The sequence below is a fragment of the Jaculus jaculus genome, chromosome X (genome assembly GCF_020740685.1).
Source record: "Jaculus jaculus isolate mJacJac1 chromosome X, mJacJac1.mat.Y.cur, whole genome shotgun sequence".
Classification (NCBI taxonomy): Eukaryota; Metazoa; Chordata; class Mammalia; order Rodentia; family Dipodidae; genus Jaculus; species Jaculus jaculus.
In genome coordinates, this window is record NC_059125.1 from 153,475,056 (window position 1) to 153,496,555 (window position 21,500).

The window sequence follows — 21,500 nt, forward strand, 5'->3', positions numbered from 1 at the left end:
CGCTGAGCCATGTCTCCAGCCCCACATTTTACAGTTAATTTGAATCAAAACCCATACTAGGGCTGCATTGCTTTTGCATGATTTTGTCTTCTTGCTATAGATGCTCCTTTTGTGTGTGTATGAAGTATACTTACTGAGGACCTGATTCACCTGTTTTACACTTCCCTGTATCCTTCTTCTGAAACCTGGAACTTGTGGTTAAGCCATTTAAATTGATCATGGCTATAGCCATGTAACACTACCTGTGGATTACATACATCAATGACATGGTGACTGCAAAAGCTACTGAAATGCCCCTTTTGATATATAGGGTAGAGTGGCTACCCCGATACCTTTCCAGTGGAGCAAAGGCTACCTGTAGGTCTATCTGCTTTCCCTGTATTTGTTGAATATAACAAAGATTAGCAGGTTGAAGTTCCTTGATGTTATAATTGGTATTAGTCTACCCTCAGTTTGTATTCTAGTTATCTGAAATAAGATCTGTAGGTCTATCTGAAGTTTATTCCCAGTTGGCTGCTTCTGGGACCTTGAATAACATGGTTGAGGGCAATATTGCAGGCTTGGTTCATTGTGCTACTATGAGAATGGCCTTGAATTGTGTTCTGAGTGGGGTCCACATGGTCACTTGTGTTTGTGCAGGGCTGGTGTAGGGATTGAGGGGTCAAAGTGCTGAGAGTCTGCAGAAGGAGCCTCACACATTTAGGGGAGCCTGATAGAGGCCTCATTGTGTTACCATCTTTGCTTCCCTGAAATGGAAGGAAAAGTTTCCTGAAAAAGAACGGCTTTCACTCCCTTCAGTGCAATTCCTAAATGACACCTTAGGCAAAACAGCCATTCCATTGAATGCATTTATTTTCATCTGACTAGCAAGGCCTGTTAGGTTAGGCGTGCATTTTCTCAAATACCTAGAGTCCAGTAACCTGTTGGCATCTTTACTAGTTAGGGTGGTATAACACTTCTCTTGACAGATCTAGGGCTGTTAATATGTAAGGTCAACATGAGTTGGCTCTGAAGATGTGTTGGCACTATTAGCGCCCCTTCTGGTGGAAATGTGGTAGCATTACACTCCATGTCTCAGGGTTCAATGGCTCCTTTCCATCCACCCTCAGCAACCCATAGTGCTAGAGGCCAGTTCAGTCCCTCTCCAGGAGCTCTGTGGTTCTGTCTGCATCCTTACCACACTGGACAACCCTTTGATCAGCATGCCTCCCACATGAGACAGTGTAGAATGGGGAAATTTGAGGCCTAGTAGAGCAAAGTTATGTTTGTTGAAGTTCTCCCCCAGTTAAGAGGGTGAGGGGAGGGATCAGAGGCACTTGCTTGCTTGGGCTCGACAGACAAATTGTAGCATTTCTATTCTGTCTAAGGCTTCGTATCTTCATTGCTGTTCCAGAGCCCAAGGGGCCTCCCTATACCCTATTCCTGCCTAAGCATCACCAAGCATTATCATTTTGATAACATGTTAACATGCCTCATCACTCAGCCTCTGGATACTGGTTTACAGCTTGAGGGTCTTGATTCCCCCACCTAGCCCACCACTTGGGCAAGAGCTCTTGCTGCTGTTTCTGGGTAGTTACTGTCTAATGGATTCTGGCAGAAGACCAGACATGATTAACAAGATTTTCAAGGAATGCTGTGCTTCTGATGTCTTAATGCAGCGATCCTGTGCAGTTAATCATTATAAGAATGTCCTCACCATTTTTTAAAAAATATATTTTTATTTATTCGACAGGAGAGAGAGAGAAGAGAGACAGAGAGATAGAGAACGGGTACACCAGGGCCTCCAGCTGCCAAAAAGAAACTCCCAATGCATGTGCCACTGTGTATCTGGCTTTTTGTGGGTACTGGAGAATTGAAGTCATATCATTAAGGCTTTGTAGGCAAGTGCATTAGCTACTGAGCCATCTCTCCAGACTGCTCACTATTGTTATTGTTGGACATTTACCAGAAAGCGGTACATAACTAATTGTTGAGCTCTTGTTTCAAACCACTTTCTTTATGGTTTGGGGAAACCTGTAAATCTACTTGAAAAAGTGGCATATGGACATATTTGACATGTTTTAGTATCATCAGTGTCTGAGATTGTATTAGGGCCAAGAACTGAGTCTAGAAGGTACCTGATGCCTGCTGAATTTCTAGGTTCTTGTGTCCTAGCACAATGAATTGTACCAGAGACACATGGTAAGGTAATAGATACAGTTTATTAAGAAAAGGGCACTTTGGGCTGGAGAGATGGCTTAGCGGTTAAGCGCTTGCCTGTGAAGCCTAAGGACCCCGGTTCAAGGCTCAGTTCCTCAGGTCCCACGTTAGCCAGATGCACAAGGGGGTGCACACGTCTGGAGTTCGTTTGCAGAGGCTGGAAGCCCTGGTGCGCCCATTCTCTCTCTCTCCCTCTATCTCCTTTCTCTCTCTGTCTGTCGCTCTCAAATAAATAAATAAATAATTTAAAAAAAAAGAAAAGGGCACTCTGGAGGATGGGAGTGGGCTAGCAAGCTAGAAAGGACATAATCAAAAGTGAGGGCCAGAACATTATGGCCCTTTTTATGTCATTTACATAGCACTCACCTCTTCTACATTTGTTTATCCTGGGCTTTTCTCACACATACTTGGTTGTTACATGTAGCCAACATTGGGAAGGTTTCCACTCTTCTGGTTGCCATTACCTCCTTTCATATGTTGTCTGGCCTCTCTGAGCCCCTATTCTGATACTGGATGATCTGTTTTATCTGATAAGGAAGTTCTCTTCCAGCTACCCCTGCAGTAAAAAAGACTGTTGCCCTCCTTACTCCTATCAAATTAAAAGTTTCATGTCTATGTCCTGGCATGGTGCATACTTTCTGTGAAATTAGAGCCTTAAATCTACTCAATCACATTTTTGTGAACTTTTGGAGAAAACTTTTAGTCCTGAATTTTGTTTCCCGGAAACCATACAATTTGACTTATATTAGTTACACAGTGTGTATACAACCATATTGGTATATTTTTGATGTGTCAGAACTGTCTGCTTTTCCCAATATTAAAGTGTTAAGAAATATGAATACTAAAAGCAGTGGTTTTATTAAAAAATATTTGCAAGCAAGGAGATACAGAAGAGAGCCAGACAGAGAGAATGGGTACACCAGAGCCTCCAGCCACAGCAAACAAACTCCAGATACATATGCCACCTTGTGCATCTGGCTTTATGTAGGTACTGGGGAATAGAACTTAGGTCGTTAGGCTTTGCAGGCCTTAACTGCTGAGCTGTCTCTATAGTCCAGAAGTAGTTTTCACTTGTATCAGGTATTCACCAATGGAATTTCAAGTGCTAATGTGTGGCTTTTCATCCAGAGGTTTTGACCTTACTGGTCTAGGATGCCTGGCTGTGGCTTTCAAGTGACTCAGATTTTCCTAAAAGAGCAGCCAAGTCGGGAAACTATATAAGTATGGAGTTGGAAGCTGATGCTAAAAAAATATAATTCTATGTTAAGAGATTACCTAACAGGACTTTTAAAATTAAGTGCCATTGGGCTGGAGAGATGGCTTAGCGGTTAAGCGCTTGCCTGTGAAGCCTAAGGACCCCGGTTCGAGGCTCGGTTCCCCAGGTCCCACGTTAGCCAGATGCACAAGGGGGCGCACACGTCTGGAGTTCATTTGCAGAGGCTGGAAGCCCTGGTGTGCCCATTCTCTCTCTCTCCCTCTATCTGTCTTTTTCTCTCTGTCTGTTGCTCTCAAATAGATAAATTTAAAAAAATTTAAAAAATAAAATAAAATTAAGTGCCATATAACTTGAGATGGCTCCTGGCTACTGAACACAAGTGTTATAATAGTGGCAAAGTAGAAAAGTGGGGGTTGCCATCAGTAAGTGCTAAAAGTACTGAATGAAAGGAATACTCACATGCTGCTCAATTGTCACTCCAAAGAGGAAAATATCTTCACAACTAAGAAGTCTGTCAGGGACTAAAAACCATGTGATTAAACTAAGCATCATTAATGGCTATTTGCAGAGTTTTTCTTATCTCCCAAATGGGGAATGAGATAATAGTTGTCATCAGTTAAGAGTTCTTCCTGAAGACTGAGTTTTAAGCTTACTTTGGTCTATATTGCATAACAAGCATACTGTAAATATTAAGCCTTCTATGACTATTTTATTTTCTGTGTGCCATAACTAAAGAGTAAGATATAAATCAGTGTCTTCCAATAGATCTGTTGGCTTAAACTGAGACAGGACACTTTAAAGGAAGGAACAATTCATTGGAACTTTTCAAAACTCAAAATAAGCCTGGTGGTGTGGCACACACTTTTAATCCCTGTACTTGGGAGGCAGAGGTAGTAGGATCACCGTCAGTTTGAGGCTACTCTGAGATTATATGGTGAATTCCAGGTCCTCCTGGGCTAAAGGGAGACCGTACATTGAAAAACCAAGAAAAAAACCTCAAAAATAAGAAGTATAGTATAAAAATATTTTCAAACGTGACTAAAGTTTACTAAGAAAGTACAGAAAAATCACCTATTTCATTTTGTAATTCTTATGAATCCTAGCACTACTATCAATATTAAATGTATTTAGATACACAGATAATATAAACATTATAATTATAAAATAATTTATTAAATTGATTTATTTCATGTGAACGTAGCACTGTTACCCTTCATTGTGGATTAAATATCTTTATAGCAGTATTTCTCAAGTCTTTTTAAAGGGTAATCAACCCCCAAAAATGCTAGTCTGCAAGAGGGTGCACTTTAGTAATACAAGAGTTATTTCCCCAAAAATCATAAATCACATTAACATATTAAAAATTAAACTTTGGGGCTGGAGAGAAGGCGTAGTGGTTAAGCGCTTGCCTGTGAAGCCTAAGGACCCTGGTTCGAGGCTCGGTTCCCCAGGTCCCACGTTAGCCAGATGCACAAGGGGGCGCACGCGTCTGGAGTTCGTTTGCAGAGGCTGGAAGCCCTGGCGCGCCCATTCTCTCTCTCTCCCTCTACCTGTCCTTCTCTCTGTGTCTGTCGCTCTCAAATAAATAAATTTTAAAAAAATTAAACTTTGATAGGGGAGAAATCCATTTACTTGTGTTTAATCAGACATAAAGTTGCCCTCAAATATTAGTGGTATTTGAGCATCAAGGAACTATCAGAATTTTCTCATTCACAAAGGACTCTTTTGGGACAGGGTCTCATGTAGTCCAGGCTATTTGTGTGGGCAAGGATGACCTTGAACTTCAGATCCTCCTGCCTCTACCTCCTGAGTGCTGGTATTGTAGCTGTATGCCACCATGTCCAATTTATGTCATGCTAGGTATAGAATGCAAAGCCTAGTGCATATTAAGCGAGCATCCTACTAGTCCCAAAAGGCATCATTTTTTTTTTTTATTTTGGGGGGAGAGACAAGGGTAGTTGTAGCACTTAGTTGAGGGAAGCAAATGGACAAAAAGTAGCTACCAAACTGCCAAAAGGCTTCCTTCAACAGTTTGGTCTTGATATCGTCTGGATCTATGACAAGTTTTGGTTATATGGATATAAAGAATAGATAAGCCAACTAAGATATATTTTTTTTTTGAGGTAGGGTCTCACTCTAGTCAGGCTGACCTGGAAATCACTCTGTAGTCTCAGGGTAGCCTCAAACTCAGGGCTTAACAGTTAAGGTGCTTGCCTGCGAAGCCTTAGGGCCCATGTTCGACTCCAGATCCCACATAAGCCAGGCACACAAAGGTAAGGTAAGCACAAGGTCACACATGCCCACTAGGTGGCATAAGCGTCTGATGTTTGATTGCAGTTGCTGACATCCTGGTATGCCCGTTCACTCTTTCTCCTCTCAAAAATAATAATAAAAAAAATCAGAAAGAAATGTTCCTATTGGTTATCTAGAAGGACACTGCATTGTTGGTGCTGAGTTAGGTTAAAAGAAACTTTGGGGCTGGAGAGATGGTTCAGTGGTTAAGGCATTTGCCTGCAAAGCCTAATAACCTGGTTCAATTCCCCAGTTCCTACATAAAGCCAGATGCACAAAGTGGTGCATGCATCTGGAGTTCATTTGCATGCCCATTCTCTCTTGTCTCTAATCATAACTTTAAAAAAAGAAGCTTTGAATTAATTTAGAATGTAATCCATGAAAGGCATCATGATTATGGGGAAGGATGAGTCTTCACCTACCATGCCTTATGACTTCCAAGTTTTATTCAAAAGGTGGCAATAGTGGTATTGGGAGATAGCTAGTTAAATATTAGTAGGTGTAATGGTTGAGGGTGGATCCCTTTCCCTCATAATCAGCAGTTTTAAAACCAGGAACTGAAACGGTAGGACTTTGATTACTGATCCAAAGAATGGAATCTGAGTTAGCATCTCAGGCTGTGGGCAGAGGCATGACGATAAACTGCTAAGATGAAACATGTACTATCTTGGAAGGAGCTTTCTCCTAAAGAACAAAGACATATCATTGTCCCCTCCCCCCTAAGAGTCAATTTAAATCAACCTGTCAGTTACCCAGATAGGAAAATAACCCTCAGAAAATCTGTCTGTTCTGGAGACTTCAGAAAATAGTATAAAGCCTACCTCAGCCCCTCCCCCCCACACACACACACAGTCAGCACCACAGTCTGTCCACGGTCTGTCTCTCTTGAGTGCGCCTCCGATTGTTCTGCAGTAATCTACCATGTGTGCTGTGTCTCATTTGAATTCATTCAGCAGATCACAAGGATTTTGTAGCAATAGTAAGATCTAGTCTGAACTATGTTAAAAAATTTATTAATAGCTGTATCTAATAGTCTCTAAAAATACATTTAGTATCAAACCAATTTTTTCACATAAAACAGGTTTATTTTAGCTGCTCAGTTTTATTAAATTCTACATGTTTTTCATCTTGTTGGTATTTTGGTCTATTATGCATACATAGTATACTTGTTAACTCATACAGTTGACTTTTTCTTTTGCACCTTGATTAAAGAAGGGACAGTAGATTCAACATGCTTGGAGGAAACATGGAGCAGCATTTAACATCTCAGCACAACTTTACTTGGCTCCAGGTTTCAGTGTTGGGTTTTCTTCTTTCTCAAATCCTGAGCAGACAAGAGATCTTCCCTTGGGATATCGAGCACAACACTTACGCAGTTCTTGGATGACAGCCTGACACTTTGATTCTATGTAGTTGTTGGCTGAAAAACAGGCAAACCTTGGTCATGATTTTATAAAACTAAGAAGATACAAAGAGATTTTTATTACCATTTCTCACCCCTATGTTACTTTGTACTTGGAAGATATACACAAATCCACTCAATTCTGAGTTAGGAATCTGTGAGTAGGTCAACTAGGAATATTTATATAGTATGATTTATATAGTGATTGAAAACAATTTATATAATTTCTTTCAAAGTCTAGTGCCTTTGGCAATAGCTTTTGCTATTACTGATTACTAATCGCTTAGTAACATCTTCCAAGTTAGAACAGTGTACATAACCCACATCATTTTCATACAGTTTAAACTGGTTGCTGCACCTCTCCTACATATAGGCATCAGGAGTTGGAAAAATTACAGCTTGAGGGCCAAATTCAGTTCCTTTTTGTAAAATTTCTGTAGTACTGTGGATTGAACCTAGCACTTTGAGCATGCTAGGCAAGTGCTGTACCATGGAATTGTATCCACAGCCCTCTTTATTTTGAGACAAGGCATAACTAAGTTCCCCACTCTGGCCTTGAACTTCAAATTCTTTTGCCTCAGCCTTCCCAGTACAAGTACTTGAGATTGTAGACCTGTACTTCCACCGCCATCAGCATACTTACCTACTAAGCCTTGCTTATTCCGTTAAGACAGAACCTCACAATTTCAGCCCTTTTCTAATAGCTGGGAGCTAACAATGATTTTTAGATTTTGAATTTTGTTTGTTTGTTTTTTCAAGGTAGGGTCTCTAGCCTAGGCTGACCTGAAACTCATTTTGTAGTCACAGGCTAGCTTCAAACTCACTGCAATCCTCCCACCTCTCTCTGCCTCCCCAGTGCTGGGATTACAGGCATGAGCCACCACACCCATCTTGAAAAAGTTAAAAGCATATACACAGAAGGTAACTGTGGTGTGTGGTGTAATGTGGAGTTCTAGGTCTGAAAACAATGAAAGCAAGACCTGCAGATTTCAGGGTTCCTGTACTCCCTCCCCAAAGCACAAAACTGGTTGGTGGGCTTCCCTACTCACTTTTTGAGATATTGGAGACACAGCATGGCTAGGACTTTTGCCAATCTCCCAGATAACATAGACTGAGGGCTTTGAGTAAGCAAGCACACACCTGGTCCTCCTACCACTAAAGCTCCATGGGCTAGAGGTGGCTCTGGCTGGCTGCATGTACCAAAAGCCTCTGGAATGAATACAGGCATGCTTGGAGAGAGCATACTCTTAATAAGCCCAGTATGATCTATCTTGGAAAAGTTCCATAGACTGCTGTTGAATGGAATATTCTTCATATGTTTAAGTCCATTTGGTCTATTGTGCAGTTTAACTCTTAAGTCTTTTTAAAAGAAATTTTTGGGTAATATGATGGAGAATGGAATCTCAAAGGGGTAAGTGTCAGGGGGGAGGGAGGGAATTACCATGGGATATTTTTTTATAATCATGGAAAATATTAATAAAAAATAATAAAAATAATAAAATAAAAGAAATTTTTGGTCTGGATAATCTATTGGTGAAAACTGGGTGTTAACTCATTATATAGGTACCCACATTAAAATATCAGACTTTATTAAATACCTAGAGATACATCTCAAGTTCTTAAAAAAAGAAAAAGCTAAATTCAAAATTAGTAGATGGGTCGGGCATGGTGGCTCACGCCTTGAATCCTAGCACTTGGTGGGCAGAGGTAGGAGGATCACCATGAGTTTGCAGCCACCCTGAGACTACATTGTGAACTGCAGGTCAGCCTGGGCTAGAGTGAGACCCTAACCCTAAAACCCAAAAAATAAAAATCAGTAGATGAAACTAAGAAACTAAAAATCAAAGAGAAAACGGAAAAAAATAATACATAGAATCAATACAAAGGGTTGGTTTTGGTAGACTGGTGAAATGGATCAGTGATTGAAGGCACTTGCTTGCAAAGCCTAGCAACCCAGGTTGAATTCCCCAATACCCATGTAAAGCCAGATGCACAGTGGCACATGAATGTGGAGCTCATTTTGAGCAGCAACAGGCCCTGGTGTGTCCATATTCTTATTCTCTTCTCTCTGTCTCTATAACAAATGAAATTAGAGTTGGCTTTTGGGAAAGATAAAAGTTGCAAACCTTTAACCAAACTAACCAAAACAAAGAAGACTAAAATTGATAAAATTAAGGCCTGTAATCATAGATACTCAGAAAGCTGAGGCAGGAGGATCATAAGTTCAAAGCCTGCTTGGGCTACAGAGATAGTTCAACGCTGATCTGGTCAAATTACTGAGACTAATAATAAGTCATGGGGAGGTAGTTCAGTTGTTACAGTGTTTGCCTTGACTGCATAAAGCTCTAGATTCAATCCCCAGTAAACACAGACACAGACAGACACACACACACACACACACACACACACACACACACACACACACGTTAACTTAGAGGCAGAACTAAAATACCACTGTTCCTCTAAGTTGAGAATTTTTCCAATCCCAGCACTCGGGAGGCAGAGGTAGGAGGATCGCCAAGAGTCCGAGGCCACCCTGAGACTACATAGTGAATTCCAGGTCAGCCTGAGCCAGAGTGAGACCCTACCTCGAAGAAAAAAAAAAAAAAAGGAAAAAAAAAAGAGAATTTTTCCAAACTATTTCTACAAAGCCACTATTACCCTATTCATAAAACTGGTTAATGACACATATCCATAGAAAAATGGCCTTGATTTACGTAGATGTAAACACCTCAATATAGTACTTGTAAACTGAATTCAGCAACACATTCAAAAAAAAATCATATACCATGATTAAGTTGGTTTCATTTCAGTGACACAAATATGGTTCAACATACAAAAATCAATAAATCAAGGTAGAAAAAATTCACATGATAATCTCAGTAGATGTAGAAAAGGGACTTCAATACAATTCAACATCCATTCATGTTAAAAACACTGAAGAAACTAGGTATAGAAGGCTTATATTTTACAGAATAAAGGTTATATATGACAGACCCATAGCCAATATGCTGAATGGGGAAAAACGGAAAACATTTCCTCTAAAAGCAGAACAAGAAAAGGGGTTCCAGCCAAGCATGGTGGCACATGCTTTTAATCCCAGCACTTGTGAGGTAGAGGTAGGAGGATTGTAGGGAGTTCAAGGCCACCCTGAGACTAATAGTCCAGGTCGCCTGGGTCTAGAGTGAGACCCTACCTTGAAAGAAAAAAAAAAAAAAAGCTTCCAGTTTCCATTCTCTTCATTCCTACCATATAACACTTGAAATTTTAGGTCAGGTAAGAGAAATAAATAATACAAATAAAAAGGTAGAAGTCAAATTATCTCTGTTTATAGATATGATTCTACATTTAGAAGACCTTAAGCCTCTTCCAAAATATTCAGAAATGGTAAGTTTAGCAGAATAACAGGTTAGAAAATAAAGATTCAGTAGCTTTCCTATATATTGGTAATAAAGAAGTCAGGAAAATAACAGACTTAAAAATTAAAATATTAATCCAGGCATGGTGGTGCACGCCTTTAATCCCAGCACTTGGGAGGCAGAGGTAGGTGGATCCCTGTGAGTTCAAGGCCACCCTGAGACTACATAGTGAGTTGCAGGTCAGCCTGGACTAGAGTGAGACCCTACCTCAAAAAACCAAAAAAATAAAAATAAAATATTTATAACTAAGGAGGAGAATATTCTAAAACACTGATGAAGAAACTGAAGAAGACACCACAAAATGGGAAGATCTTCCATACTTATGGATTGGTAAATTAGTATTGCTAGAATGGCCTTACCATTGAAAATGATTTATAGACTCAAAGCAATCACCATCAAAATACCAATGATGTTCTTTACAAAATAGAAAAATTACTCTAAAATTCATGTGGGAGAGAAAAAGACCTCAAGTAGCCAAAGCAATCCTGAGCAAAAGAGCAATGCTGGAGGTATATCTGATTTCAGAGTATACTACAGAGCCATAGTAACCAAACCAGTGTAGTACTGGCACATAAACAGGCATGCAAATCAATGGAATAGAGGAACCAGATATAAACCCACAGAATTACAGGCACCTGATTTTTAACAAAGTCACCAAAAATATACATTGGAAAAAAGCCTTTTTAACAACTGGTGCTGAGAAATCAATTCAAAGTCATCAAAGACCTTAGTGTAAGACCTGAAACTGAAAGTGCTACAGAAAACCTTAGGAAAAATATTTTAAGATGTAGTAATAGATAAGGACTTTCTGGATAGCTCAGGAAATAATAAGAACTGATAAATGAGATTGCATGAAATTTAAAGTACACAGCAAAGGAAATAATCAGCAAAGAGCCTGTAAGTGGGAGAAAATCTTCACTAAGTATAGCTAACAAGTGATTTAACATCTAGAATCTGTTAAAAAAAAAACCTCAAAAAATTTAAACAGCAAAAAACAAAATCAGCTGGGGGTGGTAGCTCACACCTATAATTCCAGCACTTGGGAGGATGGGGTAGGGTCAATGTGACACCAACCTGAGGCTACAGGGTAAGTTCCAGGCCACCCTGCGCTACAGTGAGACCCTACCTCAAAAAAAAAAAAAGTCATGGGCTGGGGAGGTGGCTCAGTAGTTAAAGATGCTGCTTTCAAAACCTGCTGGCCAGGGTTTGATTCCCCATTTCCCATGTAAAGCCAGACACACAATGGCACATGTGTCTGGAATTCATTTGCAGTGGCAGGAGCCCCTGGCATGCCCTTTCATCCTCTCTCAAATAAATAAAAATATTTTTAAAAGTCAATGAATAAATAGGCAAATTAATTTAATACTACCCTCCCTCTAAAACACTGAGGATTGAATCCAGGGCCTTGTACATGCTAGGTAAGTGCACTACCACTGAGCTACATTACATCTTTTTATGAGGTGCAGTCTTAGGAAGTTTCCCAAGATGGCCCTGAACTCACTCTGGAGACCAAGCAGGCCTTGAACTTATGATCCTTCTGCCCCAGTCTCGTGAGTAGCTAAAATTACAGGCCTGTTTTTCTGTCATTTACACTGGGTCTCACTATGTAGCCTAGGCTAGCCTCAAACTTGTGACATTCCTGCCTCAGCCTCCACAGTGTTGGGATTACAGGTGTGTGCCATCATACCTGGCAAAATAGTTCTCAAAAGTGCAAATGGACAACAATCATATTTAAAAGCTTTTAACTATCAAGAAAATGCACAATAAAGCAGATTAAGGTTCTATCTCACCCCAGGCAGAAAGCCTATCATCAAAACAAAAATAGAAGTGCCAACTATTTGGAAGAGAAATGGAACCAGTGGGTAAGGGGAGAGGGATGAAAAGATGATGGGGTTGATTATGATTCCAAGTTCATTATATACATGTATGTAAATATCACAAAGGAACCCATTATTTTGTACAGTATATAGTATTTTAAAAAATAGTTTTATTTATTTGCAAGCAGAGAGAGAGAAGAGAGACAGACAGAGAGATAGAATGGCTGTTCCAGGGCCTCTAGCTGCAAATGAAATCCATATGCATGCGCCACTGTGCATCTGGCTTTACTTGGGTCCTTAGGTTTTGCAGGCAAACAACTTAGCCACTGAGCCATTTCTCCAGCCCCTACAATATACAGTATTAAAAAAGAGAGCCAGGCGTGGTAGCACATGCCTTTAATCCCAGCACTCAGGAGGCAGAGGTAAGAGGATTGTTCTGAGTTTGAGGCCAGCCTGAGACTACATAGTGAATTCCAGGTCAGCCTGGGCCACAGTGAAACCCTACCTTGAAAAAAAAATGTGAGCTGTCAGTTAGGTATTTTGTTCTGTTTTTGCAGTGCTGGATCATACTGAGGTCCTCTACTGAGCTAAGTCCCAGCTTCTGAGGTCTAGTTTTAAAATGTGTCTTTCTGTGTATGTGGGGGGGGGAGGGGTTAGTTGATGGCTTTAGTTGTTTTTTTTTTCTTTCTTTCCCCAGACAGGCTGTTACTTTTGTTGCCAGGCTGGTCTGGGACTCACTACTTTGTAATCCAGGACAGCCTTGAATTAAGGATCCTGTTTCTGCCTCTCAAGTGATTATAAAAGCATGTACAATCATGCCTGTTCTTTTTATATTTGTGTGTCATACAGTACTAGGGATGGAACCCAGGCTGTAGTACATGCTAGGCAAGTGCTCTACTCCTGAACCACATTACCAGCCCTAAACCAGGCTTTTTATACAGGGACTTTACACAGCTCAGTAATTCTCAACTCTGGCTGTGCAGTAAAATCATCTGTTTAATTTCCTAGGCTTCTTTCCCAGACCCCATCCCCAGGAAGTCTGATTTAAGTGTACTATGCAAGTTTTAAAAGTTATCCAGTTGATTTCTAATGTACAACCAAGCTCAACAACCTCTACCTTAGATCATATCACCTTTTTTGTATATGGTGCTGGGGATAGAACCCAGAGCTTTGCACATGCTAGGCAAGTACTCCACCACTAGGCCATGCCCTCCCAATCTACATCATATCACTTTATTCTGTATAATTGATAATACAATAGAGACAACCTTCAATATTAATCATATAAATATTACAGTCAGAGTTAATACAGGTTGCTCATAAAAGAATTGGTTTCTTATAGTTAATTCACAGGTGAAATTGAAAAATATTTTAAAAAATTATTCCATATACTACCTTGTAAACATTTCTGTATATCACAGGCTTGTTTCTGGCATGGATCCTTTTGTGGCATATCCAGAAAACTAAAACAAGAAAATTGATTAAAATGTTGTGGTTTTTCCCTGTAGACTTTAAAGCCCCCATTACAAGGAACTTTCTCCCGGGGCAGTAGTATGACATTATAAATCTATTGGGGGAAAAAATCGCACTAAAAATACTCTTCCCAATGATAAGATAAATCAACTATATTTTTAATCTTCATTAAGTTTAGAAAAATATAAAACAGCTTTACATAGAAAACCCAAAATTCAATCTACTCATCTCAAATATTGTAAACCAATATTGGTGTGACACCATAGTTTAACAGGCTTGGCCCATTACCTTGCTCTACGATTCACAGATGAAACCCTTAGATAATGATTAAACTCTTGAACATTTTTCCTCCTTACTATTCATGTGAATGGGAATCATACGTACCTCAAGGAATTGATGGAAGGATTGAATGTGATATAAAGTGCATAAAATAGTAACTGGAAGGCAGTAAGGACTCAATACATAGTAGCTATCATACCCAAGTATTTGTCTGAAGACAGGGTCTCATTATGTTGCTTAGGCTGGTGTTAAACTACTGAAGCCAAGTGATCCTCCTGCCTTAGCCTCTGAGTGGCTGGGACTATAGGCATGCACCACTGCTCTGTACCCAAGACTTGTTTTAAAAGGTAAAACCTTATTTTAATGTTTAAACTGTCATGACTACTTTAATTCATGAAATACTTTACAAGTAGCAAATGCTTTCCTATGAATCCGCAATATTTGGTGCTTATTACCTCCTGAGAAAGGTGCCAGTTAAAGGTAACATTTTTTTTTTTTTGATTTCTTATGGAAACCAACTTATTTAAAATATCTGTAACCAGAGAAAGAATTTAGGTCCACGAAGTTTTGATGAGAAATTTCTAACAATCTGAAGACACGATTTCAGAAAGAAGGGCTAGGAGCCATTGTAACTAATTTCATTTATGAAAATAACCCCCCCCCTGCAGAACTGTCTAAGTTCTCAGTAGCTCCAAATTAGGTCAGTACTGGGATGGGAACACTAGAACAAAACCTCTGATATTTACAAGATGGGAGAAGGAAAGGCAGACGAATTTGCTGCAGGGAAAATAAGCGACAAATAGATGTTGATGCTGCTAGGAGCTGCTCTCTTCTCTCTAAATCAGTACCAAGTCCTTGATGATGAGGGCATCTGTTCTGTAGCATATGCTGACTTTTGTGGGATTCATCAGATCTCAGTTCCAGCTGATGATGTCCATTAAAGGTTCTATGGCAATTTCCAAAGGAGTCAATTTCAAGTTACATATCCTGACTAAGTGGCTCAATTTTTGCCTGTGTAAACCCTCTCACTTTAATGTCACTGGAAACATTCTTCATGACCCTTCCTAATTATCTGTATTCTTGAGAAGTTTTTCAGCCTACTCCCTCCCCCCAGGCCCAAGGGTAGGAGCACTGCAGTGGTGAACTGATTGCCATATAGTGAACAGAACAGAGGAGCACATCTTCCTAGAATTCCAGCACCTGGAAAAAAAAATCATTATAGTCACCACAACTGAATAGAGTGAAAATGAAGAAGGAGAGAAAGGGGATAAATAGAAATACATACCAGGTTAATCATTGGGCAAAAGCTTAAGCAACAGTTCCTGTACTCCCCTGACCTGCCAGAAAAAGAAAAGTTTATAGAGTATTCTGTTGTAAGAGCCCCAATACAATGGAAAGTGATCAAGCAACATGTATACCATTAAATGATGCTGAATCTGCCACAAGCGAGAGTTGTTATCCATGTAGCGTTCTTCTGGGTAGAGTTGCCACATGAGAGGTAGTTGGGAGGTAAGAAGGTGACTTGGCCTAGCTGCGTCACCTAAGGGAACCTGAACTTGCTGGACTCGTGCCCTTAAGAAACTTGTCTCCTAATGGAAAACAATGATCAAAAATAAAACCAAAGACTTCAGAATATTGAGACTAGATAGAAACCAAGTTGCTTGAAAACAAATAAAAAAATAGGCAAAAAGAAAACAGTTACCTCTTCCAGAACAGCCACCCATGTGCGCTGGTATTCGTCGCGGTAGACACCTTCTTGGTGAACCCAGAGATGATCGGGTGGAGGCCCCACATCCTCTCTTGCCATTCTGGGCTTTGGGTTCCAATTCTAGCCCTGCTTTTCTCCACCTAAGCCTGCAGCACCCGCGCACAGGACACAGGTGTGACTTTTGGGATTTGAATGAAGTCACCAGTGAGCAAGGTGACGCGGGACTAGCAACCACCAATCAGAACCAAACCTCATACATGTCTATTTGCACAGCCTAAAAATATTCAAGGATATCTGAAGCTTTCTGAAAATGATACTAAAGTGACACTTAAGCAGAGCCTCAGGTAATGCTGACTTTTTTATGGCAAAGCATTCCAGAATTCTAGTAACTTCTGTGGGAATGTATGATGAGAACTGCAGGAAGCTAGGCACTCTTTTTCTGCATTTACAAAGAAGTGTCAGGCAAAATATGTTAGCAATAAAAAGTGCACAGAAGTGTGTCTAAAGACACTTGGGTTTGTCAGAAAGGCAGTGAAACAGACACATGCATGCCATACTCCCCAGATAAAGCCACTTCCAAAAAGTTTTCATTTTTTAAAAAGGTAAAATTCGCACTGATGTTTATGGTTTTCTAAACTAAAAAGAAGTGTTATAAAGGCAAAGGTCTTCTTTTCATTCTATTAAGAAAAGTTACTTATATTATCTGGGCTTATCCAGAAGCAAAAATTTTAGGAAAAAATATTTAGGGTAATTTCATGCATTTCTGAGGTGCAAGAGACTAAGAATCATGATAGTGAGAACTGAAAGAGAGCAAAGGTCCTTGATTCACTTCAATAGTATTATATGGTGTCACAGAAGCACTATCCACAGAGAGAGGGGGGAGGGGAGGGAGGAAGAACAGTTTAAATTTATTTTCCAAGCCCAAAGGCCAGAAAAGCCTGTTTGTCCTTTGAGAGATGTAAAGGGAATACACTTTCAGAGTCTTTCGGTGGCAAAGAAAACATTTCTCTTAAGTCCTCTGCCCAGCCCTGTATCTCTTTTCAAGACCTTATAATAACTTCACATGCATGTTTCATGATTGAATCTGTTGAATCCCACTCATAGTATCATGGTACAGTTTCACTGTGTTTCTACCTTTCACAGAGCACAACTAATATCATTGGGTACCTGTCCCATACATAATAATAGAAAAGGTCTCCCATTTATGTGGCTATTATGAGGTAAAGGAAATATAAAATATAGTTTGGGAGGTTAGAGCTTTCAAAGTAAGACTTTCCAGAGAAACCTAGATGCCAGTCATATGATATGTAATAGGAAGAAGCCACAAATGAAGAATGAATAAAACTAAACCAAGCTTTTTAAAGATAATATTCTGAATCTGTTTTTCCCCCCTTAGCAATGTTTTTGTCTCTCTCCTAAAAGCAAAGTAGGAAAAACAAACTTTTGAAGACTCAAAAAAAAAAAAAAAAACAGTCTCAAACTAGATGGGGGTTAGGGGTAGGGTAATCCCAGTATGCCAGAGGATGAGGCAGGAAGAGCTCAAGCTGCTCCAAGCCAGCCTAGCCTATATAGCAATTTTGAGACCAGTCTGGTCTACCTAGAGAGTTCAAGACCAGCAGCTACATAGGGAGATCCTGTCTCAAAACAAGGAATGGTCTCATTTTGTAAATAATTTTAGTTACTTTACCCATATATTCCCTGAGTGGTTCTGACACTTGACTACCTTACGTGGACCTTTTTCATATGGATGTGTTCTATAAATTTAAATTATCTATGGTGGAACACTTTTTCCTTAACCAGATCCCATTTTTTCTAATGGTAACACCATTTTCTTATGAGTTAACTTGCATTTCTTCCTCTCATTTAGTTCTACATCCTCTCTGCCATCAATTCCAGCAAACAGCACCACTATCACTATTCAAAACAAAACTTCTTCGAAATAGCTGGCTGATTTCAAGCTCTATATGCTTGTTCTTCCTTTTCACTTACTTAAATGCCTAAGTCTGTATTTTTGAAAGCCATTTTTCCATACAGCAGTTCTGCCTCTCCTTTTCTAGAGCTTTACAAACAAAAGCTCCATGAATGATAAAATGTAAAAAAAAAATTAAAAAGATAAAGCCAGGTTTTTAATTCCAGCACTCCAGAGGCTGAGGTAGGAGGATCACTATGAGTTCAAGGCCAGCAAGACCCTACTTTGAAAAATGAAAATAATAATAGTGTAGATTTCTGAGCACAAAAAGACATAATTTTGGCTAGTCTTTTAAAATAGAAGACAAGTGTTATAGGTTTCAGGGCCGTCAACTTCATAGATAGGTCCTTGCAACAACCAATATTGTTTTTGAATGAAAACAAAACTTTGAGCTGGGTGTGGTAGCACAAGCCTCTAAACCCAGCACTAGGGAGGCAGAGGTAGGATGATTGCCATTATTTGTTGGCACCCTGAGACTACATAGTGAATTCCAGGTCAGCCTGGGCCACAGTGAAACCCTACCTTGAAAAATAAAAAAAAAAAAAGAACTTTATTGGTTATACTGACATAAAAGGGAAAATGCCAGTGGAAGAGAAAGCAAATGGATTAGAAGAGATGGTGTGAAAGAGTCACTACAAAAAATTCTCAGAGGAAAGAAAGTGTAATGGGCTGTTGTGGCTTCCCCAGGTTAACATGCTGAGCATTTGCAAGATGAACCTGGGAACAGCCCTCAGGACATTAGTCTGGACTTGTGTGTGCTACCTTTCAGAGCATGATGGCCCAGAAAAAGGCACTACAGTGATCAAAGGACAGATAAGCCATCACAGAATCATAAACCATTAGCACCCTCAGTAGAAAAACGCAAAAGCTGAGCAAGAGACATTCAGATTATATGTAGTAATGGTACAGCATTTCCATAAATGTGAATCTTAGAATGCTCCCAACATTTTCCTTGGCCAAATAAGTTTGGGAATCTTGAAAAGACATGAAACAGTATAAGTTCCAACCAAGTTATAAGTTATGCAATATAAACTTTAACATTTCCCAAATTTATTTGACTAGAGAGCAGTTTTGGCATATGGCACTTGTTTACAAAATTCAGGATTCCTTGAACTAAAATGGATGTCTTAAAACCCAAAGATAACTGGGTGTGGTGGTGCATGCCTTTAATCCCAGCACTCAGGAGGTAGAAGTAGGAAGACTGTTGTGACTTCAAGGCCAGCCTGAGACAACAGAGTGAGTTCCAGGTTAGATAAATTTAGGTACAAGATACAACACAATACCTGGAACATACACATTGTAAACCAATGCAATTGAACTATCAGTTGCAAATACAAATGGATTCCAAAATATGTTTAGATAACATTACAGCTATCATATACTATAAGGTATCTTCCCCGAAGAGGTTGCCTTGATGCCAGAAGTCATATATCACTCTAGACAGATGGTTACAATTTAAGTAAAGCCCTTTTTTTTCTTTATAGACTGAAGTGTTTTACATCTTTTTAAAGTGTTTACTTTATTTATTAGAGAGAGAGAACGAGAATGAGCACTCTAGGGCCTCTAGCCATTGCAAGTGAACTCCAGGTGCATGTGCCACCATGTGCACCTGACTTATGGGGGTTCTGGGCAATCAAACCTGGGTCCTTAGGCTTTGCAGGCAAGCCCCTTAACTGCTAAGCCATCTCTCTGGCCCTTTTGTACCTTTTAAGAGTATACTTTGCTTTAATTTTGAGCTACTTGAGTAGTTTTTAAACAATGATAATGTGAGTATGCTTATTTTATTTGAAGTTATTTAATAAACATCAATTGTAAGGGGTGAAATTAACCAACACAGGTCTTGGAATCAGCCTGGCCTGTGAATGAATCCTGTTTGTGACACTTAAAACCTTTGTGACCTCAGACAAGTTAGTCTCTTATGACCTCAGTTTCTCTGGGGTATAAAATGAAAATTAAGGAACATGTTGCTTATAATAATACTTATTTAACAGTTTTTACATGTTTTATTATGTGCACATACACTGATCCTTTTGATCTTCACAATTTTCACAGGGTGCTATATAAGGTGGGCATTTGTATTATCTCCACTTCAAGATTAAGAAAGTAAGGCATAAAGTTGTTAGATAACTTGCCCAAGATCACATAGCTAGAAAGTCAGACAGCTTGATTCCAATTGGGGCTGTTCAGACACACTAGGTATGTAAATGCTTAGTTGAGTATTTAATAGCACATAACAAGCTTGCTATAAATGCTAATAGTTAATTTTCCCACTCCAATTAAATGTTTGGAGCTTTAAACTGTAGCATGACCATTATAAAGTCAGAGTCATTCTGGAATATGATATTGACTAAAAACAACAAACAAAAGGTGTTTTTCTTTTTGAAGATACCTAAAACAACTTCATAAATTCAAAATGTGCTATTAGTAAACATAATAATGAGATGAGCAGTCCATCCTGCTCCAGCAGGTCAGGATATACTAGTTATGAATGGTTAACTGAAAATAATATATTACATAAAATTAAAACTTAAAGAGAAAATGTAGATAGGTCCAATATAATTGTACCCTTACAATTTTTTCCAACTTCATAAAACATAATCATGGAAAGATGCATCATGTGATCCATATGCATTAAGTAAAAACGGAGGTTGCTGGCTTATATATTATACAACAATGTCACTGGATTTGGGACAGTATTTGCGGGGAGTGTTGGGTTGGAACTGACTTGGGAGAAAAGAGCAAAGCATCAACACTTCTTCAAGAAAAACTTTGAATAAGTTCCCTTTCCAGTACTGTCAGATCTACCAGAACTGTACAAAGAATAAAAAATCAAATTGAAACTAATGCTAGTGGGTCGTGGAGGCAGCATAGCATATATTTTTCTTTTAGTATCACTACGAAAATCCTCGTGTAATTGGTAAACTTGCCAATTGGAAGATTTGTACTTTTAACCCGTGGCTCCCTAGTACACTTTAAAATAAACTCCTTTTACATATAACAGTTTACCATGTCTTACACCATCAAGGAAATCAAAGCAAACTTGTATTCTAGATATTGATGTGGCATATTCAAACGAATAAAAACGGAGTCCCTCAATTCACTTGTCCTGAATCAAACACAAACTTAAAGGCCTTTGTAGAAAGCAGCAGCAGGCAGGTTGAGGAGTGATACTTTTCAGATACACTTTCTGTAAAAGGTTACTCACATGAATATAATGTTTCTTGAGCTAATTACTCCGCCTCCAGAACAGCTAGGCTAAAACTTCCAGATTCCCCACCCCAGGCCAATCAAGCTGGGATCACGACGTGAGCCCAGGGCTAGCCAAGGGGCATCCCAGGCCGAGGTCACTAGAACCGAAGTTAGGAGGCGCAGGCCAGCAACCGGAAGTGGTCCAGAGAGATTCAGGGGGCTGTGGCTTGGAAATAAAACAAAATAAAATCTTAACTGTTTTCGGACCGACTTTCAAAAGAGCGTCCCCGGGCTCAAGAGGCCGGTGTTCGCGCCGATGTCGCCTCAAAGGGCTGTCCCTGACGCATGTAGGCCGCGCAGGGATCACTGCGGGCGGGCAAAATGGGCGCCGGCACTAGGGAGGCGCCTGCCCGGGCGCCCCAGCGCTGCTCACAGCCCACGTCCGCCCCAGCTGGACAACACCGTCTCCCAGACGCCCCTGCCGCCCGGCCAGACTCCCAGACCCGGCTGGCCACCACCCTCTGTCCCTCTGCCACG

At 39.8% G+C, this 21,500-nt stretch overlaps 2 protein-coding genes across 4 annotated transcripts; both read right to left on the reverse strand.

Annotated features, from left to right (window-relative positions):
* Positions 1-6,770: 6,770 nt before the first annotated feature.
* Positions 6,771-21,116, reverse strand: Cmc4 (C-X9-C motif containing 4). Of its 3 annotated transcripts, none has more exons than XM_012952252.2 (3): positions 20,980-21,116; positions 13,741-13,808; positions 6,771-7,127 (listed from the first exon to the last, which is right to left on the reverse strand). In XM_012952252.2, exons 2-3 carry the CDS (start codon positions 13,796-13,798, stop codon positions 6,985-6,987), a joined length of 201 nt encoding a protein of 66 aa, XP_012807706.1. In that variant the 5' UTR covers positions 13,799-13,808; positions 20,980-21,116; the 3' UTR covers positions 6,771-6,984. The 3 variants fall into 3 exon arrangements, with proteins under 3 accessions (XP_012807706.1, XP_044995767.1, XP_044995766.1); XM_045139832.1 differs by lacking the exon at positions 20,980-21,116 and adding an exon at positions 15,516-15,653; XM_045139831.1 differs by lacking the exon at positions 20,980-21,116 and adding an exon at positions 14,844-14,964.
* Mtcp1 (mature T cell proliferation 1) lies at positions 15,174-21,113 on the reverse strand. The gene is made up of 5 exons (XM_004672660.2): positions 20,980-21,113; positions 15,800-15,951; positions 15,516-15,686; positions 15,383-15,434; positions 15,174-15,297 (listed from the first exon to the last, which is right to left on the reverse strand). Exons 2-4 carry the CDS (start codon positions 15,902-15,904, stop codon positions 15,387-15,389), a joined length of 324 nt encoding a protein of 107 aa, XP_004672717.1. The 5' UTR covers positions 15,905-15,951; positions 20,980-21,113; the 3' UTR covers positions 15,174-15,297; positions 15,383-15,386.
* Positions 21,117-21,500: the final 384 nt, after the last annotated feature.